The sequence below is a fragment of the Saccostrea echinata genome, unplaced genomic scaffold (assembly GCF_033153115.1).
Source record: "Saccostrea echinata isolate AGI-Se365-2 ecotype Australia unplaced genomic scaffold, CSIRO_AGI_Sech_v1 ptg000054l, whole genome shotgun sequence".
NCBI lineage: Eukaryota > Metazoa > Mollusca > Bivalvia > Ostreida > Ostreidae > Saccostrea > Saccostrea echinata.
The window spans coordinates 29,525,001-29,544,438 of record NW_026889803.1 but is presented as its reverse complement, the minus strand read 5'-3'; the positions used below and the strand labels follow the sequence as shown (position 1 = coordinate 29,544,438).

General features: G+C 34.0%; 2 protein-coding genes across 2 annotated transcripts in view; one reads left to right on the top strand and one right to left on the bottom strand.

Moving 5' to 3' along the window:
• Window positions 1-387: 387 nt before the first annotated feature.
• Window positions 388-12,020, bottom strand: LOC133172307 (ran-specific GTPase-activating protein-like). Its single transcript, XM_061307168.1, has 6 exons — window positions 11,934-12,020; window positions 5,119-5,222; window positions 4,157-4,314; window positions 3,754-3,882; window positions 3,589-3,654; window positions 388-2,606 (listed from the first exon to the last, which is right to left on the bottom strand). Exons 1-6 carry the CDS (start codon window positions 11,946-11,948, stop codon window positions 2,386-2,388), a joined length of 693 nt encoding a protein of 230 aa, XP_061163152.1. The 5' UTR covers window positions 11,949-12,020; the 3' UTR covers window positions 388-2,385.
• A 231-nt stretch (window positions 12,021-12,251) lies between these two features.
• Window positions 12,252-19,438, top strand: part of LOC133205649 (all-trans-retinol 13,14-reductase-like) — a 9,039-nt gene continuing 1,852 nt past the window's right edge. Inside the window, exons 1-11 of the mRNA XM_061341494.1 lie at window positions 12,252-12,497; window positions 13,883-14,065; window positions 14,378-14,487; window positions 14,670-14,807; window positions 15,013-15,217; window positions 15,552-15,749; window positions 16,952-17,071; window positions 17,226-17,346; window positions 17,510-17,640; window positions 18,979-19,145; window positions 19,355-19,438. The exon at window positions 19,355-19,438 is cut by the window's right edge and continues 76 nt beyond it. Of these exons, the coding sequence (XP_061197478.1) occupies window positions 12,275-12,497; window positions 13,883-14,065; window positions 14,378-14,487; window positions 14,670-14,807; window positions 15,013-15,217; window positions 15,552-15,749; window positions 16,952-17,071; window positions 17,226-17,346; window positions 17,510-17,640; window positions 18,979-19,145; window positions 19,355-19,438 (1,680 nt within the window). The 5' untranslated portion in view covers window positions 12,252-12,274. The remainder of the gene's footprint in view (window positions 12,498-13,882; window positions 14,066-14,377; window positions 14,488-14,669; window positions 14,808-15,012; window positions 15,218-15,551; window positions 15,750-16,951; window positions 17,072-17,225; window positions 17,347-17,509; window positions 17,641-18,978; window positions 19,146-19,354) is intronic.

The following is a 19,438-nucleotide window of genomic DNA, read 5'->3' as shown; positions in this document are numbered from 1 at the left end:
TGTGATCAGAAAAGCTCACATGAGCTTTCAGCTCAGGTGCTTCAAAAACTTCAACTTGTTCCAAGAACAATATGGTCATTCTTTGGCTGAAGATGCAGCATCTGAAACCCGACCGGTACAATGAAACATACTTGATGCATCATTGATGCATCTCTGATCAGTATCATAGGGCATAAAAGTATGTGGAAAGCCTCTTTTACCTAGAACATCTACATGAGCTCTCCCGCCTTTGTTGAGGAGAACTGAAAAGAATGATCTTTTACTGATTATGATATGATTATGCTCTAAACTTCATCCATATAAATACTTCCCAAAGCATAAACTTTTACCGGTCAACAATTAACTGATTTTTTATTTAATCACAAAAAAAAAGCAGTAACTTGTAAATGTTTTTCTTTTCGTATTTTATTCATCTCAAACAAATATTGATGAAGTTACAGATAATTTTAACAACAATTCACTTAACAACAAGTTTATACTCCAGTATAAATTTTCTGTCGTGTCAAATCCTGGACACAAATACAATGTAGATGCTGTAGTTGGGAACAGATTTAATTAAACAGCTGATTAGATTTGAAATCTTAAACCTGTAAAATGAAATATCCATAAAATACTGTATATATATCTCTCTGTTTGCTGCACTGTATCACAACCCAAAACCATTCAGACCATATTATTTCCAATACTTGCAAGGATTAAAATCAGATCAATATTTATTTCTGGACAAAATACAGTTATTTTGCATATACAGTATCATCTTCGCTAGCCAAGGGTTTCTGATACGCTACTCTCCTCATAAACCCTTGGCATACGGTGTTAAAAAAAGTTGGGATTTTTTTCTCAAGTTGTGATTGGAGTTGATCGACATCGTTTGACCAATCAGCAATTGTTTTTTGTAAATGACGATATTTGCATTCGGGATATATCTTGACTCTTTATTATCGGGAATGAAAAATGCAAGTAAACAACGATCCGGAAGATAACATGTCATTCTATGAATAGTTATATGGTGTCATTCAATATCTTAATCTACGTGCAAAATATGTGATTAAGAATCTATACTGAAGGTGTAGATTTGCATTTTAACATGTTTAAATAACAAATTAACATAATTCATTGCCTTCTTGTTAATTATTCTTTAAAAACATTATTTTTTAAAATAAGCTTTTTATTTCTGTCGATGACGCAATCTGTGCGTACCTGGTAAGAATCGAGATCACGTGACGAAAACAATCCCGTCTTTTGTCAGCACCATATGCCAAGGGCTTATGAGGAGAGTAGCGTATCAGAAACCATTGGCTAGCGAAGATGATACAGTATTAATATTACAGTTCTCAGCCAATTTTCTTAAATACAGATTTTGCCGATAAATTACATGCAGGGGACATTTTTTAAATTCAGAATTTGCTATAAAATAACAAAGAAAATTCTTCCTTCATAGTTATACTGGAGTCGATCTGTAGACTTATTAAACATTTCAAAAAATTACCACATTTTCCACTTTTTGCAAAAAAAGTGTCCATGTCAAATGGCTGTCAATGTCCATGTTTACACAAAATGGCTACCGGAAACGAAAATCGAGTGCAAAACTATGAGAAATGAAAGCAGATTTTTTCCCCCCAGATTGGTCTCTGCATTACCAAATTTTTTATTGGAAAGCAGCTACCTCAAAACAGATGAGCACAGGCCTGAGAACCAAAATTTCAATTTTATGTAACCTTAAGTATATTTGCATATAAATTATACATCTATACATGTACATACAAAAAAAGTGTCTGCATACAAGTTATTGTGCTTCTTAAATTCAACTTTGAACCAGAACCATGTTTCTTAATAAAAAAAAAAACAAACAAAATAAAAATAGAACCTGGATTAGTCTACAGACTTGTGAATGACAAGTACAAATTATCTGGGAGTAACATTATGCATGAGAGTAAGCAATGGTGGTACAAAATTTACACAGGCATGTTGAAGAAAAACATCAACTTACTGTATACATTTTTTCCCCCTACATGGTACATATTTATGAGAATTTTGTACAATTCTGAAAAGGTAAATCCATGTTAAACATGTACCCCTAAGTACATCTACAGTATTTTCAGATTGACTGGCAGTAAATGCACACAAAATAATTATAACACAGATATACATGTACAGGTAACATTTCATGTCTTCCGCACAAAATGTATTTATTCTCTTTACAATTAAAACCTGTCTATTGATAGTTGTTAGACACCTTTTGAATAATTAAGTGTTTTACTCCACCTTAACAAGTATACTGCATGCATTGTTCCCCAAATCAGAGAATCAAACAGGACCAAATCTCTACACAAAAATTGAATAGAGAAATCATACATCTCTGTTAATCACCTAAACACAGCATCCTTAACTCTGTGCATCTTTTGGCTCCTTAGAATCACTGGGCTTGTCTTTGGATTCTTCCTCTTTAGTTGTTTTACTATCTGATTTATCTGCTCCTTTAACAGTTAAGTCCTCCAGCTTCTCTGTCAATGAGCTTGTCTCTTTGTCATCGTCAGTTTTATTTGTATCACCGGCTCCTTGGCTGACTCTCTCTGATTTTTGTTCATCAGTTTCAGACACTCCATCTACGTAACAAAAAACAGTAATTTAAATGTTCCCCTTGATTGCAATACAATAAATTTCTTAAATTGAAAGAAATGAGTATGGAATAAGTGTAAATTATACATGATGTACTCAGAGAACATCCTACAGTTGTTTTCAAAATAAAACAATGCATAGGAGTTTTGATTTAATACATGTACATAAAATTTCTTCATCAAAATTTGCATTTGAAATTGTCAACCTTTTTTTTTTGTTAACAAAGTTTACGATAAGGAATAATTAGACAGGTAAATTCAGAGAAATGTGGGTCTTATTGGTTTACCGATCTATTGCACATTGCAACTTTTTCTGTCCATTATACTAAAAAAAGTTTTTATATTTTTGAAGTAATGCATTATAGTGCAAAAGCTATGGCCAAGGATAAAACTTGAAGGTCAACGTCACAAAATCAAAAGGACTTGTCAAATATAATGCATATGTTAAATATGAAAGTTTTTGAAAAGTAGGTCAAACTTTCAAGGTTAAGAGGTCAACAATCATAACACATTCAGAAGTCTTGTCACAGATGATGAAATATGAAAGCCCCATCTTCTCTCACTCAAAAGTTATGAACAACGGTTTTTTGACTGACAGACAGACAGATGAGATTTAATGTCCCCATGCATTCTCAAAAGAGAGGGACAACATCGGAACCTCAAGTATCCAAGCAATGAAAGGGGCACTAGAACCACAAGTATCCAAGCAATGAAAGGGGTACTAGTACCACAAGTATTCAAGCAATGAAAGGGGTACTAGTACCACAAGTATCCAAGCATTGAAAGGGGTACTAGAACCACAAGTATTCAAGTAATGAAAGGGGTACTAGTACCACAAGTATTCAAGCAATGAAAGGGGTACTAGAACCACAAGTATCCAAGCACTGAAAGGGGTACTAGAACCACAAGTATTCAACCAATGAAAGGGATACTAGCCCACTGAGTTAACACCTTTTACTTGAAAACTTACTTGTAAGTTTTATTTTTTCGTTCGCACTGCCAGCCTCCTCAAACTTTTCTTTGAACTTCAGTGCATCTTCATGTACAAACAGAAAAAAAGAACAGTATGTTATATGCAGCATGTGATAAAATACAACGTACATGTACACTCAATGACAGCAAAATTATGTCTTACTTTCTGAATTAGCAAACCGGATTGCTAGCAGCTCTTGTTTAGCTTCTTCATCAGCAAAATCTGAGGGGACTGGCCACACCCATGCCCTGTCACTACCAGCATTGGGCTTCAACTCCATCTGTGTTGTCACTACACATATACAATATAAAACCAGTCTTATGTTTTCTCCCAAGAAATCTTCCATGGACAATACATACTTTTTTTTTCAACTTTAAAATTAAGCTTCTCATCTCATGAATACATATAATTTATAATAGGCAAAGGTTGTAATCTTTTAATGTACATTATACTATAGATACACATGTATGTGCAGATTTTATCATTAACCAATATCCAAGATATTGTATATCAATACTACAATATCCAAGATACATCTATAATAATTTTCAGAATGTCTTCTTACCAAAATGATTGGCACAAACTTTGTGTGTTTTATCTCTCCTCATGAGTAATCGTATTAACCCTGTAACTTTGTGTTTCAGAAGTTTCACATCTCCTGTGCCTCTCTCCTTCCATTCTGGTGGTTCTGCTTCATTGTCAAACCTAAACAGCTTGGCTCTCCTACAAAAGTATTAACTCATTACATTCAAAAAATGATGTATAACATCGCAAGAAATATTTTCGAACAAAGACTTCATCAGCTTTGGGTGAAATGCCAGAGTCAAACTTAAGCTAGAAATCGATGCCAATGCAGTGATGATTTCTTACCAAGCCATGACTTATTGTGACTTACGACCACCATTTTTTAAGAACTAAAAGCTCTGTGACACTCACTTTCTTATGCAGAACTTTTTCACTTCATTTAATGGCCACATTTTGGCTATTTTCCCAATGAAAAATCCCCTCTCCCCTCATTTCTTGAAAAAGTTCCCAGTTTGAAGCATTAAGAAAATACAGCAGAAAAAATCATAAGAGCAACCAATAACATTACATTTAAGTCTTCAAGTAGTAAAGTAGGAACAAAATTAGATTGATCTCTGAGAAAAATTTCCTTATTCCAATGCAAACAGTTCAATAAGTACAAAAAATATTAGCACACACTTTCTATCTTTTCATTGTAAAAAGCTTGTATGCCTTCTAGGCCCAAAATTGGAAAATAAAATGATCTTATCTGTACTCTTTGTGCTGTACTTGATCACGGGCCCCTTGATCAGTGCCTTACTTGTTTCAATAATCAATATTATTACTACATCAAGTATGTTTGCATGCAAAACTGAGGACCAAAATATGATGTATTAGGTTACTTTGCTAGTCTGCTTTTCATCCCATTTTACACAACAAAGTCTTATTTTTTATCCAAGGGATTTTGAGCTTGAACATTCCTTACTATTCTTTTTTTAATTATCCATCTAAAATTTGACATACATCTTGAATATCTCCTCTTCATCCTCCTCTAAAGACTTGACCTCCACTTCTGGAAGTCGGACAACTGGCTCAAAATGGATTTCAGGGGACTCTACAACTTCTTCCTACAAAAGTGATAATCAAATTTATATTTAAATCTTAAATAGTTAATATTCCTCAAAAATGTTCATAATCGCTTTGTTTGGGGTCTATACAATAATTGAAAATAACTCAGTTATTCTAAAAAGAAAATACTACGAAGAGTAAATATTCTCTCATATCAATAAAAAGCAAGAGTATGAATTGCATGATGTGCATCAGCAAAAATTCAAGGATAAGAATTGCATCAACAGCATTTCGGGTAGGGGTGTAATGATATGGCTAAGGTGTATCATGGCATATCATGATACACTAGGATTATACCATGATACACATCAGAATATTTCACTTTCATAATTTTTATATAATTTATTTGTCTCTGTTCTGAAATGGAAAATTCTCCATCACAATGTGATAGGATAAAACTTGTAAATTTTTTTCTTCAGTTCACAAATGTTTAATAAGCTCGGAACACAATATAAATAGCACAAGTAAAATTAAGAAAATCACTTTATCTTCCTAACTGGTAACCAAGAAGACATAGCATAAATTGCTTTACATGTAAATGTTACATATTGTGATAACAGGAATATGGTTTGTATTCTGCAAGACAGTATAATTTTTGTGTGTATTGTGGTGTACTGAGACATATACATGTATATCCTATATCACCCCAAATTACAGGATGCATATAATACATTACTACTTACATCTATTCATGCATCGACATATTACTGATGATTGAATATTATTGAAACATCTACACGTCATGATCAAGCTTGGATACAAGACACACCGTTAAGAATGGCTTCCCAAGTCCTAGCATTTCAGGTAATTTTTATGTCAGGGTTTGACACTAAGTCTGACCTACCCAGACTAGTAAAAGAGTAGTCTTGTGTAAAATGTATGTTAACTAAACTGACTGGCCATGTGGATAAAATAAATGTTAATCCCTTTCCACTCTTTGAAATAAATATTCTAAAAACTTATTTTATTATTTGTTGAATGTAAACACTTTAATCGCTATGTAATGGAAAATTTGCCTTCATGACACAATTGCTGTTCTTAGTCATGTCTGTAATACACAAGGTTGAAAGAGGTGCTTTCATACAAGCTTTGTTTAGTGTTAATTGGTAAAAAATAGTTAACCAAATGTTTTCTTTAACTAGTTTACTAATATTTAGAATAATGCACTGAGTAATTTTCTTTAAGTTCATTGTTAAGTACCTTGTGGTATGGAAAAGAAAGGGTGACCCCACAATGGAAAGAAAATTCTATCTTTAAAACAATATTGTTCTTCAGACTTCAACAATAGAAATTGTTCTGTGTGTTGTCAACATAGCAAAATAAACAGAGGCAGATAATTCTAATCTATTATACATTTACTTCAAATAATCAAGAGTTCCGAATGTCAACAAAGTGTGTAAAATTGTAGCGAAAAAAAAACAAGAGGCCCATTGGCCACATCGCTCACCTGAGCACACTGGCTAGGCAAAAGCACAAATCAGTTAAGTATTAAAAAGATTACTGGGGGGGGGGGGGGGGGGGGGGGCTTGAATTTTTAACTACCTGATGATTCTTCAATGTCAATATAACAAATGGCTTTGTTGTACTTGAGAAGATTTAAAAAAAAAATTCCAATATATCCCTTTGTAAAAATTTGATCCCTCACTGTGGCTCCTCCCTATCCCAGGGGTCATCATTTGAACCAACTTGAATCTACACTACCTGAGGATGCTTTCATATCAAAATGACTAAACATGATTTTCAGTTCTTGAGAAGAAGAAATTTTCCTATATGTTCCTATGTAAAATTTTCGATCCCCCATTGTGGCCCGACCCTATCCTCGGGGGTCATCATTTTAACAAACTTGAATCTACACTACCTGAGGATGCTTCCTTATCAAAATGACTAATCATGGCTTTGCATTTCTTCAGAAGTAGATATTTTCCTATATTTTTCTATTTAAGACTTTGATCCTCCATAGTGGCCCCGCCCTACCCCCGATTTGAACAAATTTGAATCTACACTACCTGAGACTGCTTCCATATAAATATGACTCATCATGGCTTTGCTGTTCTTGAGAAGAAGATTTTTAAAGATTTTTCCTATATATTTCTATGTAAAACTTTGATCCTCCACAGTGGCCCCACCCTACCCCCGATGGTCATGATTTAAACAAACTTGAATCTACACAACCTGAGGATGCTTCCATATAAATATGACTCAACATGGCTTTGCTGGTTCTTGAGAAGAAGATTTTTCCTACATATTTCTATGTAAAAACTTTGATCCTCCATTGTGGCCCCACCCTACCTCCGGGGGTCATGATTTGAACAAACTAATTTTGATCAAATTTGAATCTACACTACCTGAGGATGCTTCCATATAAATATGACTCATCATGGCTTTGTTGTTCTTGAGAAGAAGATTTTTAAAGATTTTTCCTATATATTTCTATGTAAAACTTTAATCCTCCATAGTGGCCCCGCACTACCCCAGGGGGTCATGATTTGAACAAATTTGAATCTACACTACCTGAGGATGCTTCCATATAAATATGACTCATCATGGCTTTGCTGTTCTTAAGAAGAAGATTTTTAAAAAATTTTCCTATATATTTCCATGTAAAACTTTGATCCTCCATTGTGGCCCCACCCTACCCCCGACGGTCATGCTTTGAACAAACTTGAATCTACACAACCTGAGGATGCTTCCATATAAATATGACTCATCATGGCTTTGCTGCTCTTGAGAAGAAGATTTTTCCTACATATTTCTATGTAAAAACTTTGATCCTCCATTGTGGCCCCACCCTACCCCCGGGGGTCATGATTTGAACAAACTACACTACCTGAGGATGCTTCCATATAAATATGACTCATCATGGCTTTGCTGTTCTTAAGAAGAAGATTTTTAAAAATTTTTCCTATATATTTCCATGTAAAACTTTGATCCTCCATTGTGGCCCCACCCTACCCCCGGGGGTCATGATTTGAACAAACTTGAATCTACACAACCTGAGGATGCTTCCATATAAGTATGACTCATCATGGCTTTGCTGCTCTTTAGAAGAAGATTTTTCCTACATATTTCTATGTAAAAACTTTGATCCTCCATTGTGGCCCCACCTTACCCCCGGGGGTCATGATTTGAACAAACTACACTACCTGAGGATGCTTCCATATAAATATGACTCATCATGGCTTTGCTGTTCTTGAGAAGAATATTTTTAAATGTTTTTCCTATATATTTCCATGTAAAACTTTGATCCTCCATTATGGCCCCGCCCTACCCCAGGGGGTCATGATTTGTTCAAACTTGAATCTTCACAACCTGAGGATGCTTCCATATAAATATGACTCATCATGGCTTTGCTGTTCTTGAGAAGAAGATTTTTCCTACATATTTCTATGTAAAACTTTGATCCTCCATTGTGGCCCCACCCTACCCCCGCGGGTTATGACTTGAACAAACTACACTACCTGATTCCATCTAAATATGACTCATCATGGCTTTGCTGTTCTTGAGAAGAATATTTTTAAATGTTTTTCCTATATATTTCTATGTAAAACTTTGATCCTCCATTGTGGCCCCACCCTACCCCAGGGGGTCATGATTTGTTCAAACTTGAATCTTCACAACCTGAGGATGCTTCCATATAAATATGACTCATCATGTTTTTGCTGTTCTTGAGAAGATGATTTTTAGAGATTTTTCCCTATATATTTCTATGTAAAACTTTGATCCTCCATAGTGGCCCCACCCTACCCCCGACGGTCATGATTTGAACAAATTTGAATCTACACTACCTGAGGATGCTTCCATATAAATATGACTCTTCATGGCTTTGCTGTTCTTGAGAAGAAGATTTTTAAAGGTTTTTCCTATATATTTCTATATAAAAACTTTGATCCTCCATTGTGGCCCCGCCCTATCCCCGGGGGTCATGATTTGAACAAACTTGAATCTACACTACCTGAGGATGTTTCCACATGAGTTTCATCTTTCCTGGCCCTGTGGTTCTTGAGAAGAAGATTTTTAAAAGATGCTATTAATTTTTCACTAATTCTTTATTATCTCCCCTTGAAAAAAGGCGTGGCCCTTCATTTGAACAAACTTGAATCCCCTTCACCCAAGGATACTTTGTGGCAAGTTTGGTTGAAATTGGCCCAGTGGTTCTTGAGAAGAAGTCAAAAATGTAAAAAGTTTACAGACAGACAGACGGACAGACAGACAGCTAGACAGACAGATGGACGCCGGACAAAAAGTGATCAGAAAAGCTCACTTGAGCCTTCAGCTCAGGTGAGCTAAAAAACCATTGAGAAATGAGTTTAATTTTTGTCGTTATATGGATTATTTCTTAAGTAAAAGGCATAGTACAAGCTCATAAAAAGGTTCATTATGATTAATTTGGTAGTTACTTTTAGCACAACTCCTTTTGTATTCTTCAAAATAATTTCGGAGCAGATCTGTTCTGATCTGCTACAGTGCAAATATATGGGACGTATTCTAACTGGGTGAGGGCTTGTCCCAAGACCCAGTTAGATTTTTCTAACCCCTCATATACGAAACAAGTGCCTAGCAAATCTGAGATTCCTCCGACTCTAACCCCCTGCCTTTATATTGTGCAGGGGAGAGTCAGAGCAGAGGCCATATGGAAAAGTTGGAATTCAGCGACACCAGGTAGTGTCGCGACTCTGCCTACATTTAACAACTTTATTTAGCGGACCAAACTTCTGAAACACAAGAACTTAGTAAAGGGATGATTCTTCTACAACTTAATCATCATTAATATGATGCTATAGCCATTTAAACCATCTTACACCGACAAATGAAGCATCACTTAAACAGTTCCAGTACAAAGACTATTTCTACCTACGTAGCTATTAATAGCTACCTAGGTATTTAAACCTACCCAAAGTAGCTACTTTTACCTACTTTTTGCATTACTTGCATTTTGTGGCCAAACGGCTGAACAGCGCAACATGGTGAGTACCAAATTTCTTAATACAGTCACCATACATGTGATATGTACCGGCGGTAGGCAAAATGTACAGTTTTTTGGAGCCCATTCATCGTGTACCGGCTGGACACCAAAATTCACGGAATATGAAAATTTGTACAGTATTTTGAATTTCTCACTAAATCCTGCAATTTTCCTCTCATTATCTCTCGCGAGACACTGGAAAACGCCACCTGTGTTTGACACTTGACCTTCTGATAATTGTGTAGTGTACACAAACCATCGCGTGTGAAGGTGTGAACTGCCAATTGGGATAATTATCTTGCTATAAATCCGTATCAAGATACCCCTTTAGGTAGCTTTATTTTTAAAGGGGTACTTAATTATAACTGTTAATGTTTCGTAACGTGATTGAAAAAAATTAAGCCAACTTCTAAAGTTGATATACACGACTTAATATACATGAATCTGACCCAGATCCATAGGTATAAAATATACGATGTTTATTATCATGATTACGCTGAAATAAAGGATATAGTTTTAAGTTTTTTATGTGCTGAAATTTATGTATGATTGTATTTGCTGCTGTCATTTAGCATTGCTGATGTATATATCAGTAATATGAACAAGATGTAAATTGGAGACATTGACTCTCACGTTAATACTATATAAAGCTGGCAAACAAACTATCAACTAGCTTAATTTAAAGTCGATTCATAAGAACATTGTGATTATAAAACACATTATATGAAATTTTAAAGCATTCAAATCTCCATTACAACTTTTAAAATAAGACATTTGCAACAATATATATTTGTTGGTTTAGAAATAAGGTGCCTTATCAGAAGAATTTAAGCGATATTTTATACCGTTTTTTGATAGGCAGTGTACAGTTTTTTTTTCAAATTCCAGTTTTTTTATGGCTCCTGTACAGTTTGGTGGTCTGAGACTTATCACATGTATGAGTCACACTGATGATGAATACAACAAAATTTTGGCAAAAAATTGATTACGTCCTAAATTACCAATTTTGCATTAATTACTATGCAAAATTGTTTATTTATGAAGTAATCATTTTTTGGTCAAAATTTTGTTGTAGTCATCATTAGTGTGACTGTAGCAAGAAATATGGTACTCACCATGTTGCGCCGTGTGGCCGTTTGGCTACAAAATGCAAGTAATGCAAAAAGTACGTAAAAATAGCTACTTTGGGTAGGTTTAAATACCTACGTATTAATATTTAGCTATTAAAAGCTACGTAGGTAGAAATAGTCTTTGGACTGGACCTGTTAAATAAGGTCGCCTCCTTTAAATTACTCAACAAGAATAATTTATTTTTTGATTGCATTTTTTTTTAAGCAACCTATTTTTAGTGAATTTTCAGCTGGCGTCGCTAAATTTCAACTTTTCAATACGGCCTCCCCTCTGACTCTCCCCTGCACATGCCACAATATTAAAGAAGGGGTTAGAGTCAGAGGAATCTCGGATTAGTGTCTAGCCTGTGATGATGAATCTGTCATCTTCGATATAAAACATCAAAACGTTAAAAAAATAGAGATAATTTCAAAAACTGTGTTTCTTGCTTCTTTTTCTGTCTCCAGTAAACATAAAACGTTGCAACATGTGAAGATGACAAATGGAAAATTTTGCAAATCGAGTCAGCGAGTTGCTTTGAGGAACGTGTTCTGTAAAAGGCACTAAAGCTGGGATAAAACTATGAATGAAATATTAATGTAAAATAGTAAAATGATGATCTTCACTTCATATTTACCTTTTCATCAGCCATAACTTAAAAGATGACGGTAGATTTAATCATCAACTCCTTCTCGAAAATATTCAATGAACGTTTAAGAAATTGTTTAGTATTTACCGTATCCCGATTCCGATCTAATTGTGAAAATTAAAGGTTTTACGATATCAAACAAAATTGTTCATTTTTTTAAATTACGTATCAAGAATTAAATATTTTGTTGTTTGTAATCCGTAGATAATATTTTTCATACAACCCATTTTTAGTGATTTTGCATTGTAAATGGATCGGGTTCAAGAAGCCAATGTGCCAAAGGAAATCCGAAAGGTAGTCAGTCACCTGTAGCACAGAAATCAAAGAAGATGAATACAGGAGTTCTTGCGTTTGTTGGCAAGGTACTCCAGTACCTTGCAGACAACCCGTATATTCTTGGTATAATTTTTCTCCTGTATATTTTCATATTTGCAATGTCAGTTCTATTTTCTGGACCTAAACCTGGGAGAAATCCTTTCTCGGCGAAGCACGTAAAACCAGTGCAGGAATTGGTCTCTGATCAGAAAACCCGTGATCAGATCTTAAAGCAGAGTATGTATATGATCATTTTGATATGAAGATCTCTTAATTGCGTGGTTTTTATGTTGAATATATTTTCATAGAGGATGCCTACAGTAGTCAGCTGACTTAAGTGTAGATTCTTGTTTGAAAAACAAACAAACAAACAAACATAGATTAAAGTATAATATTATCAGAAATGATATGTAACTACATTTGTTGTCTGCAGAGGGAAAGGGTTTAAGAGAACATATTAATGTTAGATTAGAATGGAAATGAATTTTTGATGTACAGTAATTTCATCTGATAAATGAATCCTCTGATTTTGCATGCATATCCACATATGAGCAAATTATTTGGTACTTTCAGCATAAGAACAAATTTAAAGCAATATGGTCATGTATTTTTTTATATATAGAAATAGCCTATGTATGTAGATAATTAACATTCTTAAACACTGAAGCTATTGTCATGATTATTGATAAATTAAAGTATTGGTATCATGAGAGAGAACTAATGTGTCTACATATAATTATGACAGATTAAATACTTGGAATGCATTCAAGCAAATAGGCTATAAAATGCAAAACAGGTTTTCACCTGGTTACAGGGTAAACTTTTTAATTTCCTATCACTTTCAATATCAATGATTTTTTTAATTATGTCGTTTAATATACATATCATATTAAATTTATTGTGATCAAGTCTGTTGCTTATAGAGTTATGTTAAAATTTTAAAGCAAAATGAGCTGCATCTTTGATTTTGGAAATTTTTGTGACAAAATTGTAAGTTACAATTTCAATGACAGAAATAAAGAACAAATAGAAACTTCTTTTGTTCATATTTGCGACGGAAGAACTATTTATAAGCTTTGATTGAAGCAAAATTACTTTATTGTCATCCTGTACAATACTGATTTCTTATAAAATACTAGGCATTCCATTGAACAGAAACCTTTCTTCTGAAAAAAATTAATACTTTATTTTAGTCTAATTGATCATAAAGGTTTAAAATACATGCAGATTTATCATAACAGCACATTTTAACAGCAAAATAAAATTCTTATTAAAAATGCTGCTCATATTGCTTTAACTTAGTAGTACTTTGAAGTCTTTGTACAGAAATCTTCAGTTTTGCACTAAAAAATTTTATAAAACAGACTGTTTACTGGAATATTTGCAGAAATCAGGAAACAATTTTGAGTAATGTCATCTACAGGGAAATTTCTTGTCTGTCAAGTGAATTAACATGTGCATTTTCCATAAACTTAAATAATAACACTTCATTTTGTAGTAGATACAGCTGCAAATTCAAAATATTCACTTAGTTTCTGAAATCATTTTGTGATCAGTCAAAGGATTAACAAACTACAGCATTAAGTCATCTGTGCTGTATTAGTAGTGTTCTTTTTTTTAAGGATTCAAAAGCCACAAAGTTCCTGAAAATCTAGACACAATTATAATCGGGAGTGGCATTGGGGGACTGGAGGTGGGGGTACTGCTTGCTCGTGCAGGGAAGAAAGTTCTGGTTCTCGAGCAACATGATCAGGCTGGAGGCTGCTGTCATACCTTCATTGATAAAGGATTTGAATTTGATACAGGTATTTAATTTGTTTTCATTATAATGCTCAACCTTAGGCATAGATAAAAAAAGTATTTCCACCATTCACCTTTGTTTCCAATTAAAACAGCAAAAAATCACCTGTACTCAAAACTTTTTCTTGCTTTTTTCTGACCCCCCCCCCCCCCCTTTCAAATTTTTAGTCTGCAACTAGGTAATGTTTTGTCATTATTTAATAATTTTACACCAAGACCAAAAAATAAATAAATAAATAAATTTACAATCTCATTACTTTAAGATAAGGCATCTTGTTATTAAACATCCATTATGAATATTTTCTCAACATTCTTAGGTATTCATTACATTGGAAAGATGGATCCATCTTATGACAACAGAATTCTGATGGATCAGCTGACTGGTGGAAAAGTGGAGTATCCACTCATGGATGAAGCCTATGATGTGGTCAGTAGTCAAACAGAGCCTTTACATTCACTGTAGAAACTAACGAACAAATCTACAAAAGCTAACATGCCTAAGACTCGGTCCAGATACATGCACATCATATACTTACGTAAATTGGTATTTGGAGATCCACAGTTGTATTGCTTTGATTTGCTTTTGATTACTGATACTGTACTTTGTAGGTTGCAATAGGAGATCCAATGACAGAAAAAGTTAGAAAATACCCATTTGTATCAAATAAGGAAAAAATCATTGAGAATTTAAAAACTGCATTTCCAAAGGAGAAGGAGGGAATAGATAAGTTTTTCCAGTTACTCAAGGTAATCATTCCAAGATTTCTTTGAAGGACATTTTTAAATTAAGTATTTTTCAGATTTAAGAAAATGGGAAACATTGCAGTTTATTTCAAATTTAGAGCCATTAAGTACATTTAATGTTTAATAGAATGTATCAATTTAATTTGAGTGTAAAGTCTTTTGATTTTCAGCTAAAAAGAAAGTTTGGCATAATGATTTGTATTTTCAGGAAGCAAGACATTTCTTCACTGGATGTGTAGTTCTTAAAGTACTCCCCAAATGGCTGGCACAGCTTTTGGTGTCTACTGGATTAATTAACATCATCTTCAAGGCATATGGTCAATTTGGAAAGGTTACCCTGAAAGATGTTTTAGACAGTGTCACAAATGATGAGGAATTGAAAGGGACACTTTCCTACATATTTGGAGATTATGGTAAATGCCCTCTAAGCCTTTGTAATGATCAACTTCTGATCCATGATAAACCTTGTTCTCATCACATGTGGAAAGATAGGAAAAGTGATGGGGATATACTATATATGGCCTTAATGTACATATGTATTAATGACAGGCATTGAGTATACCACAAAGTGAAACTTGAAATAAACCTTAAAAAATTGCTTGACAATGTGTGAATGTATACACACACTCTCACCATAATAATAATCAAACTTTTCAGAACATTATCACATAGGCAATGTAATTAAAATTCTTTCATGTATCAGAATTTCAGATTGACATTTAAAATATCATTGCATTATTATTCCAGGAGTGGTACCCTCTAAAACCCCATTTGGTCTGCATTCTGTCATCATGGGTCACTATTTTTCCGGTGCCCATTACATCAGAGGGGGACCGAGTGAACTCGCTTTTCAGATGATTCAGGTCATCGAGGAGAGGAATGGGAGGGTACTGGTTAATGCCCCTGTGTCCCAGATACTGATGTCTGACAAAGGAAGAGCCATTGGTAAGTCAAATAGGAGGCTAGGAATAGCTGTATAATGTTTCTTTTGAAGGCAGTTATTTATATCATTTGTTATTTTCTGTTGCTTAACAGAGCTAAAGGGAGACAACTCTGAATTTTATCGCTCACTGACAAGAACTTGTTGGTTAAAATGGGTTTTGGCTGATTAAACCAGTAGTTAATGTTCAATATTATGAAGTTTAATAAATAAATTAGTATTTTATGAAAATAATAATATACATGTAAATGATAATATTGATGTATGAAATTTTATGTATAAATTTACTTGAATTAATTATGAAAATTCTATGTGGAACATACAGTGACATACACGTGATAAGTCAAAGACAACAAAACTGAACAGGAGCCATAAAAAAACTGGAATTTGGGTGGAAAAACTGTACACTGCCTATCAAAAAACGGTACAAAAAATGGTATAAAATATCGCTTAAATTCTTCTGATAAGGCACCTTATTTCTAAACCAACAATTATATATTGTTGCAAATGTCTTATTTTAAAAGTTGTAATGGAGATTTGAATGCTTTAAAATATCATATATTGTGTTTTATAATCACAATGTTCTTATGAATCGGCTATTAATTAAGCTACAGTAGTTTAGATGATAGTTTGTTTGCCAGCTTTATATAGTATTAACGTGAGAGTCAATGTCTCCAATTTACATCTTGTTCAGTTATAATTAAGTACCCCTTTAAAAATAAAGCTACCTAAAGGGGTATCTTGATACGGATTTATAGCAAGATAATTATCCCAACTGGCAGTTCACACCTTCACACGCGATGGTTTGTGTACACTACACAATTATCAGAAGGTCAAGTGTCAAACACAGGTGACGTTTTCCAGTGTCTCGCGAGCGAGAATGAGAGGAAAATGGCGGCATTTAGCGAGAAATTCAAAATACTGTACAAATTTTCATATTCCGTGAATTTTGGTGTCCCGTCGGTACACAGTGAATGGGCTTTGCGTACCGCCGGTACATATCACATGTATGCAGTGAAGACCAATGCAAGTTAATTAAATTAAAAGAAGAAATATGACTCTTAACTTATTCCATGAAGCACAAGCAATTTTTATTTGTTCCTAAATTCATTTGCACTGCAGAGTTAAAGCAAAATAATATTTGATAATATCACACTAGATTGTTTAAAAAGATACCTTTTCATTTTCTGTTTAATATACATTGTAGGTGTAAAACTCAGGAAGGGTGACAGTGACGTGGAGATATATGCCAAACGTATTGTTTCTGATGCCGGAGTATCCAATACATTTCTTCATCTATTGCCAAAAGAAGTGGCTACAAAATCATGTAATCTATTAATAAGTGCCTTTTTTAGAATTTCTCTGAACTGATGACATATATATGGGCTTCAATGTCCTTGGTAGGCCTTTGGTAGTATTAAAAAACTTGGAAATATGACTTTTGCATTTGATTTAATGTGATGGTGCTTCTGCCTTTTCAGCCATTTATCCAATGATTAACAAGGTTGGAGAGAGTGTGTCTTTTCTGACTGTGTTTGTGGGATTGAAGGGGTCCAAAGAAGAACTTGGAATCCAGGCCCATAACTGTTGGCATTTTACCCGGTATGCATTTGTATGAACGTAATTTAATCTATAATCTCTATTACTATACATATGAACCTGTTCAAATTGAATTTTCCTTAAGTATTTTTGACCAGTAACCAAATACACAAAAACAAGAAAGAAATTGAAGAAATGAATGATTTGGGACATATTTTGACTTCAGGCCAGATGTAGAACAAATATATAATGAATACAATGCTCTGTCGCTGGAGGATTTGCCCAACCATGATGTCCCCATGATGTTTATTTCATTCCCCTCAGCCAAGGATCCAACATGGCACGAGAGAAATCCAGGTACTTAAAGTGTTCACCTTGTATATATTAATTTTTGTTAGAGCATGTGTTTCCTTGGATTAAAAGTATGACCTCTTATAACCAGAATTTGTATTTCTTTTGGTGTTATACAATGTTATTCAATTTAGGATTTGCGGGTGCCCTATAGTAATCACTCTGTCTGTCTGTCTGTCTGTCTGTCTGTCCGTCTGTCATTCTTCCGTCCACAAATTTTCTGTTTTTTTTCTAATAACTTTTTCTAGGGTTGACCAGTTAAGTTCAAATTTGGTATGTTGGTTGAATAGGCAGTAAGACATATTTTGATGCTAAGTTTGGTTCTCTATGTCATCTGGTTTGGAGCTGGGGTGGTGGGGTAGATTCCTTAACTTTATATAAGAGTGAATGGGCAAAGAGAGATAACTGCTGAGAATGTTCCTATTGTAAACTATGAAAGGCTGCAATGAGTCTCTTGGGATTAATTAACTTTCCTCTTGAAGAATATCTAAAGCCTTTATCTTTATCTGCCACACTGAGATTAATTAACACCTCTGTCTGCAAATGAAGTTTGTTTTGAAGTTAAGGTAAATTCTGAATGATGTTTACCTTCTCTGAAATGTGGATTTAAATAATGTTCATACTTTATTTTGTTAAAATACAAAATGAGTTATGATTTTATTGAATTCTAAAAACAAGATATAGATAAAGATATTGTTTTTATTATTATTTTCTTTATTTTTCTTTTTTTTTTTTCTGCCATATGTAAATTCAAGAATACTATTTATTTTAACAGGTATTCAGATAATAACCTCATTCTATCATTGCTGAAAAAGTTCTTATTGTAAACTTAGAAGAAAAGGTTGAGAGAGCAGTATAATTAATCCCGTGGGTTTGATTATCTTGCTGGTTTGCAGAATATTTTAGAGGGTTATCTTTCTGTCACTTTAAGATTAACACCTTTGTCTGCAACTGATATTTGTTTTGAAGTAAAGGTCAAGCCTGGGTGATATTTGCATTCACTGAAGGCTGGCATTTTAGAAAACACATGCTTCATTCATTTTTAAATATACATTTAATTGAGTTATTATAGATATGATGTTTTTTACTGCCTTATGTAAATACAAGGATACGATTTACAGATTGTTGGATATTTAGCAGTTGCTGTTGCTTATTCTTTATATATTTTGAAATTTTTTGGAATCAAGTAAAATTCTCATCCCCTAATCTGCACCCTTATATTTCTAACCCTCAGCGGGGCCCTTGCTGACTGGTCAGATTTCTAGTTTATTTGATGAGGAAATTACAACCCTAACAACAACAACAACAACAAACTATTGTTGTTCTTAATGAACATGATTGCAGATAAATCCACCTGTTTGATCATCACCTGGTCTCACTACAAATGGTTCAAGGACTGGGAAGATGGCCGAGTCAAGCACAGAGGGGAGGATTACGAAGAAATCAAAAATGCCATTGGACGAAGGATGCTCCAGCAGTGCATCAAATTGTACCCCAAAATGGAAAATAAAGTATGTGTTTGAATTTTGTCACTTTTTTCATGATGAATTGAAGCTGTTGGTATTTGTATTTAGAATTCATGTTTTAAGTAAATGTTAAATAGGCACAATCAGTTGTGGGATTGTTAAAGTTGTCTCCCTTGAAATGCTTTGACATATATGTGTATATGTAAACATTGACTCTGATATTCTGCTTTCACTTTTTAATTTTTTTTTACCAGGTGCAGTACTTTGATGTCGGTACTCCCCTCAGTAACAAGTACTACCTAGGATTCCAACATGGAGAAATGTATGGATTGGAACAG